At 37.9% G+C, this 6,665-nt stretch overlaps 3 protein-coding genes across 3 annotated transcripts; all 3 read left to right on the forward strand.

Annotated features, from left to right (window-relative positions):
• Positions 1-370: 370 nt before the first annotated feature.
• LOC119615671 lies at positions 371-3,809 on the forward strand. Its single transcript, XM_037971678.1, has 2 exons — positions 371-3,731; positions 3,802-3,809. The coding sequence occupies exons 1-2, from the start codon at positions 371-373 to the stop codon at positions 3,807-3,809; spliced, it is 3,369 nt and encodes a 1,122-aa protein (XP_037827606.1).
• A 477-nt stretch (positions 3,810-4,286) lies between these two features.
• On the forward strand, positions 4,287-5,700 carry LOC119615672. The gene is made up of 2 exons (XM_037971679.1): positions 4,287-4,799; positions 4,866-5,700. Exons 1-2 carry the CDS (start codon positions 4,325-4,327, stop codon positions 5,669-5,671), a joined length of 1,281 nt encoding a protein of 426 aa, XP_037827607.1. The 5' UTR covers positions 4,287-4,324; the 3' UTR covers positions 5,672-5,700.
• A 79-nt stretch (positions 5,701-5,779) lies between these two features.
• On the forward strand, positions 5,780-6,331 carry LOC119615673 (general transcriptional corepressor trfA-like). The gene has a single exon (XM_037971680.1). It carries the CDS (start codon positions 5,780-5,782, stop codon positions 6,329-6,331), a length of 552 nt encoding a protein of 183 aa, XP_037827608.1.
• Positions 6,332-6,665: the final 334 nt, after the last annotated feature.

Raw genomic sequence — 6,665 nt, forward strand, 5'->3', positions numbered from 1 at the left:
CTGAGTTTGTTTTTTTTAATAATTTATATAAAATTAATTTTATATATTTCGGTGTTAATTTTAAAGTTCTTTATTAAAATACACCCTACTATTTTTCGAATAGGCATTTTTAATTCAAGGTTCGTTTTGATACATATTGAAATTGTAGATTTTATTGGAATTCTTCAATTAATATTTGATTATATAGTGTCAGCTGTCAGTCACTTTGGAAATATTTTACTACAGGTACCCTACATACAGTGTTTAATACTTTCCGTACATAGTTCGTTTTGTACTTTTCTACTATCATATAGTAATTTTCATTACATATTATTTTTGGGTTAACTAAAAAGTCACATTCCTTTGTTTATTGTAAAAGAAAATAAGTACAATGGGTTCCCAAATATGTACTAGATTCATTCACGAATCAGAAAATTTAATGAGTGTTTGCAATAAATTTTCAAGTCTAGGTTGTGATGATTTGACTGAATCTCTTTTAGAGGCAAAACTGCAAACACTAGAAGAGGATTGGCAGTCGCTACGCCGTGCTTATGAAGGCGTATATATGGCTGATGACGGAATCGTCAGCCCAGATTATAAAGCGAATGCTAAATCCACTTATGAAGAATGTAGGGATAGGTATCAAGAGACCAAAGCTGAGATGATAGATTTTATAAAAATGTCCAAAGCTTCCGCTGAAAACAATCAAAGAGACAGTGGTCCTTCTCATTCCTCAGCATTTGATCCATCTAGTTACCATCCACTAAACATGACTTATGAAGCGCCAGATATGGGTGTCAACGTTCCACCATGCGATGCACCTGACTTTCATGGTTCCTATGAAGAGTGGCCTTCATTTAGAGACATGTTCAGTGCTGTTTACATCAGTAAAATAAGAATGCCAGACGTACAAAAGTTATTGTACTTAAGAAGAAAGGCAAAAGGTGAAGCAAGTTCCATTGTCAATAAATATCCATTGACCAATGAAAGTTTTTCGTTAGCATGGGGTGCTTTACGAGCACGCTACGAAAACAAAAGGGTTCTTGTAGATATACAATTGAAGGCTCTATTCAATATTCCACCTGCCAAAACTGAATCCGCTGAAGCGATTAATAAAATACAAACAACAATAACTGATTGTCTGGCAATGTTGTCTTCTCATGGCGTACAGGTAGAAAACTGGGATCCAATCCTCGTTTACCTTTGTTCGACAAAACTACCTAGTGAGACCCTCGCTCTTTGGGAGCAATCTCTAACGATGAACTCGATATTGCCATCATGGTCTCAAATGGAGCAATTTCTAATAAAAAGACACAGAGTAGTAGAAAGAGTAGTAGGAATACTTAATGAAGGAAATCAAATGAATTATAATTCTAATAATTCCAATAGGCAGAAAAATAACAAAGCCCTTCGGGTGCCTCATTGTAAGTTATGCGACAAAAATCATTACTTAAGATTTTGTCAAAAATTTTCAAACTTCTCTAAGCAGCAACGAAACGATTTTGTCACACAGAATCAAATCTGCATTAACTGTTTATCACCAGTTCATAAAGTTTCTGAATGTACAAGTGTAAACAGATGTGATCAATGTGGTAATAAACATCACAGCATGTTACATTTGAATAAAAATGATAATCTAAATTCTCAAAAAAAGATTACTAAGAAAAATTCGTCGGTTAACGCTTTCCATGCGGATCCGGTAGATATTGAGAATGAAGACACAGAAGAAAGTACTGATCTCTCAGGAAATCCATGCTTTTACAAATCAACTACAGATGCAACTAACACTCAGGCCCATTTAACCGTTAATCAGGATGATATCTTACTTCCAACAGCGCTTGTTCAAATTTTGCACTGTGGTGAGCCATTTACAGTCAGAGCACTGATAGATTCTGGTTCAAAAAGATCATTTCTGACTAATAGAATTTCAAAAAGGCTAAACCTGATTACGGAAAATGCAAATTTCGAAATCTGCGGATTGGGTGGTACAGTAGTAGCTAATGCTAATAAAGTGAGTTCTATTACTTTATACAATCAAAGGCATGAATTCAAGTTAACAACAAAAGTCATAATTGTTTCCAATTTGACAAATTTCATGCCTAGCTGTTCAATAGAAATTTCTGATCTCTCCGACATCAGAGACTTATGCTTAGCTGATCCCAATTTCTTAATATCTGCTCAAATAGATATGCTGCTAGGAAGTGACATAATTCCTCACATCATACTTGATGGTCTAAAGAAAAACGTTTTAGGTAATTTGATTGCTCAGAATTCTATTTATGGCTGGTACATTTACGGTCCAATGAAATTGCACACAATTTCACTTACGGCTATAGACAACTTACAAAGCGAAAATGAAAGTGTTAGCTCAATATTAAGAAAGTTCTGGGAAATAGAGGAAATTCCGCAAATAGCTAATCAATCAGAAGCAGATCTCTTTTGCGAAAATCTATATAAAGAGACAACTTCTCGACAGTCCGATGGTAGATATGTAGTTAAACTTCCGTTTAAAAGTGAATTCCCAGAATCTGAGTTTTTGCAAGCGTCTCGATATTTGGCAAAGAAGCAATATTTACATATTGAACAAAGGCTTGAAAAACATGACACGCTTATGCAAGTTTATAATGACATCTTGAATGAATATATTTCTCTCGGTCACATGAGGAAATCAAATTCTCAAGAAATGTGTCATAATGGAAAGTTCTTTTCATATTATTTGCCACATCATGCGGTTTTTAGACCTGAAAGTGCGTCAACAAAAGTTCGTATCGTTTTCAACGGATCACGAAAGACAAAAAGTTCAAGGTCATTAAATGACGTTCTCCACGTCGGACCAACCTTACAGGCAGATTTAATGACAATCATTCTAAATTGGCGTTTATATAAGTATGTCTTTAATGGAGACATTGAGAAAATGTATCGCCAAATATTAGTTCATGAATCTGATCGTTCGTATCAAAAGATTTTGTTTCGGAAAAATATTTCAAGTCCAATTGAAGATTTTGAGTTGACAACGGTAACTTTCGGTATAGCATGTGCGCCTTATTTGGCAATTAGGACCCTTCTACAATTAGCATCAGATTCTGAAAAAGATAGTCCTTTATCAGCAAGAATTTTGAGAAAAGAGACATATGTTGACGACATATTGTCCGGAGGCCATTCATTGTCATCGGCAATGGAAGCTCAAAAACAGCTGATTGATACTTTAAAATCAGCAGGGTTCCCATTAAAAAAGATAACGGCAAATCATCCAGATTTGTTGTCTCAGATATCATCTGATGATTTATTGAACACAGAATTTTTAAAGCTCTATGATTCAAGTTCAACAAAAACTTTGGGAATTCGTTGGAATGCTATAAGTGATTCCTTCACTTATAAAGTAGAACAATTAAATTCGACATCATCGGCAACAAAAAGGCAGATTCTCTCTGCTGTTGCTAAACTTTTCGATCCCGCAGGATGGCTTACGCCTATTATTATTCAAGCCAAGATTCTTTTACAAGAATTATGGCAAGACGGGGTCGGTTGGGATGACGAGGTCAAACCACAATTTCTTGATAAATGGAAAATATTTGTTGATAGTTTCCCTACTATCGAATCCATTGAAATTCCAAGATGGATCCACTACCATCCTCAATATAATATCCAAATACATGGATTTTGTGACGCTTCTGAGCAGGCTTATTGCGCTACACTATATGTGGTATCCGAGAACTCTGGTATTCGGTATTCACATCTGCTTTCTGCTAAAAGTAAAGTTGCGCCCTTGCAACGGATAAGTTTACCTCGACTTGAGTTATGCGGAGCTCTTCTGCTTTCCAGACTCGTAAAGCAAGTACTTACGAACCTTCCATTCTGCAGCCCAAAGCTTTACTTATGGTCAGACTCAACCATTGTTTTAGCTTGGCTACAAAAACCTCCATCAGTCTGGAAAACGTATGTAGCTAACAGAACAACTCAGATTATAGAGAATGTTGGTAATGCCAGTTGGAATCACGTTCCAACGGATCACAACCCAGCTGATCTTGGCACTCGCGGTTGTAAACCACAAGATCTTGTTAACAACCCATTGTGGTGGTATGGACCAATGTGGCTCTTGGATTCCCAAACAAATTGGCCCAAATATAGTTCTCTACCTGAAGTTCTTCCGGAAAAAAGGAAGATTTCAGTTTGTTTTTTAACACCGGCTGACAACAGTCTAATCGATAGATTCTCCTCTTATCCTCGAGCTCTTGCTGTTACAGCTTACGTGCTCAGGTTTATTAACGCTATCAGGAAGAAAGATTTAAAGGTTCAGCACTCTAGTTTGACTCTTAGCCTTACGGAGCTTAAAGAATCAAAAGTTATGCTGATCAAACTAACTCAACGAGTTTATTATCCCCAGGAGTATAGTCAGCTCTCTGACGCGAAACTAATTTCAAAGAAAAGTTCTATTCTCACTTTGAACCCATTTCTGGATTCGAATGGAACTATGAGAGTTAACGGTAGATTAGCCAATTCATGCCTAACCTATGATGAAAGGTACCCTTTCATTATTCCAAACTCGTCTAACTTCTGCAGAATGTTTCTTGACTTTACTCATAAAACTCTGTTGCATGCTGACATTTCCCTAATGATGAATGCAATTCAAAGTCAATTCTATATACCAGGACTTAAAAGAACTGTTAAAAAATGTGTTCACCATTGTTTAGTGTGCGTCCGGTATAAGCAAAAGCTGAAGTCTCAGATTATGGCAGCTCTGCCCCCGGAAAGATGCTCCCTTTCTTTACCATTCACTTATGCGGGTGTTGATTTTGCGGGACCTTTTCAGATAAAATCAGGTAACTTGCGAAACTCTCCTTATATGAAAGGATACGCTTGTATATTTGTTTGCTTTTCAACAAAAGCTATACATTTGGAAGCGTGCTCTAGCTTATCCTCCGACGCGTTTTTAGCAGCTTTCGCACGGTTTACGGGTAGAAGAGGGTTGCCTAAACGCCTTATGTCCGATAACGGCACAAATTTTCTCGGCGCCAGTAGATCGTTGCGAAAGGAATCTCTCTTATTTTTACGAAAATCGGCAGAAGATATAAGTAAAAAATATGCAGTCCATGGTTTTGAGTGGAAGTTCATTCCACCTAGTGCTCCACATATGGGAGGTCTTTGGGAGGCTGGTGTAAAAAGTTTTAAGATTCACTTTCAGAAAATAGCCGGCAACCAAAAGTTTAACTTTGAAGAGTTCTCGACTCTATTAACCCGAATTGAAAGTGTCCTAAACTCCAGACCTCTTTCCCCAATGTCCGAGGATCCTGAAGATTTACAAGCCCTAACTCCTGGTCACTTTTTAAGAGGAGCTCCATTGATGTTCGCCCCTGAACTGCCTTCAGAGAATTTATCGATAATAAACCGATGGGAGCGGCTCAAGGCCTTTCATCATCGTCTTAGTCAACGCTGGAAGACTGAATATCTTCATGAACTTCACAAGCGTTACAAATGGAAAAACCCACAGCGGGATTTGCAGAAAGATGACTTTGTAGTCATAAAGGATGAGCTCCTACCTCCAAATGAGTGGAAAATGGGACGAGTTGAATTAGTCCATACTGGAAAAGATAAACGCGTTCGCGTAGCTGACGTCCGAACAGCGTCTGGAACCGTTACCAGACCAATAGTCAAACTTTGCATGCTTCCGATTTGTGATAAGTCAGTAGATTGACTAGGATTGTATGTTCTGTATGTCCTATATGTTCTGTTCCAATTGTTCAAATTTGTGTTAGCGAACCCATTACTGCTGCTTTGTTTTGTTCTTCTTTTCCCTTTGCAGATGGATCAGTTCCCAGAGTCAGAAATGTGCCTGGTCTGCTTCCGCTACCACCCTCTTCGCTTCTGCAAGCAGTTTAAACAGATGACCGTAAAGCAGAGAAAATATGTAGTTCGGGTACATCGATACTGCAGTAACTGCTTTGCCCGGACGCATCTAATTGGAGGATGTACGTCAATGGAAGCCTGCCAGGAGTGTGGAGATCTCCATCATACTATGTTACATCCGGAACAAAATCAACGTCGACAGCAATCACGTCGTCAACAACAACTACAGCCTCGTCAACAACCACGACTTCAGCAACAACAACCACCAATTCGTCAACAACAACCACAACTTCGGCAACCGCAACCAACACAACGTCGCCAACAACAACAAACAAGGCGTCGCAGACAACTACAACGTCGTAGTCGACAACAACAATCACCTCAACGACGTCATCAACCCCAACGTCGTCGCCAAACAACCACACAACGCAGCCTTCAACAACCGTTACGTCGTCGTCAACGTAACATACGTAGAAGGACTGGTGCTGCTCCAGATGCGGCGGTGTAAGCACGACCCAAGCCGGGCTTACGCGGTTAAATAGAAGAAGAAGTCAGTCTTCGACTAGAATCCCGAGCGCCAGCGGCCATTATAAACTTTTAAAACAATTAAAACAAAAAAAAATAAAACCAAACATTTAAATAAATAAACAACAAAATTTAAATAAAACAAAATCACAAACGTTTTTAAAAGAACAACTAAACAAACATTTACACAAACAAAAAAAAACAAACTTAAAACAGTGAAGTGGTTCCCACACACACAAATATTTGTTTAAAAACAAAAATACAAAAAAAATTTATACAATTAACACTGAACAAATAAACTAAAACAGTGAAATCTC

The sequence above is a fragment of the Lucilia sericata genome, unplaced genomic scaffold (genome assembly GCF_015586225.1).
Source record: "Lucilia sericata isolate MDLA Ls3-8-SP2 unplaced genomic scaffold, ASM1558622v1 Contig006796F_arrow, whole genome shotgun sequence".
NCBI classification, from domain to species: Eukaryota; Metazoa; Arthropoda; class Insecta; order Diptera; family Calliphoridae; genus Lucilia; species Lucilia sericata.

Coding starts and splice junctions, on each gene's coding strand:
- LOC119615671 (XM_037971678.1), top strand. CDS start 371: ATGGGTTCCCAAATATGTACTAGATTCATTCACGAATCAGAAAATTTA.
- LOC119615672 (XM_037971679.1), top strand. CDS start 4,325: ATGCTGATCAAACTAACTCAACGAGTTTATTATCCCCAGGAGTATAGT. Junction 4,800..4,865: donor ACCTTTTCAGATAAAATCAG/GTAACTTGCGAA, acceptor TTTCAACAAAAG/CTATACATTTGGAAGCGTGC.
- LOC119615673 (XM_037971680.1), top strand. CDS start 5,780: ATGGATCAGTTCCCAGAGTCAGAAATGTGCCTGGTCTGCTTCCGCTAC.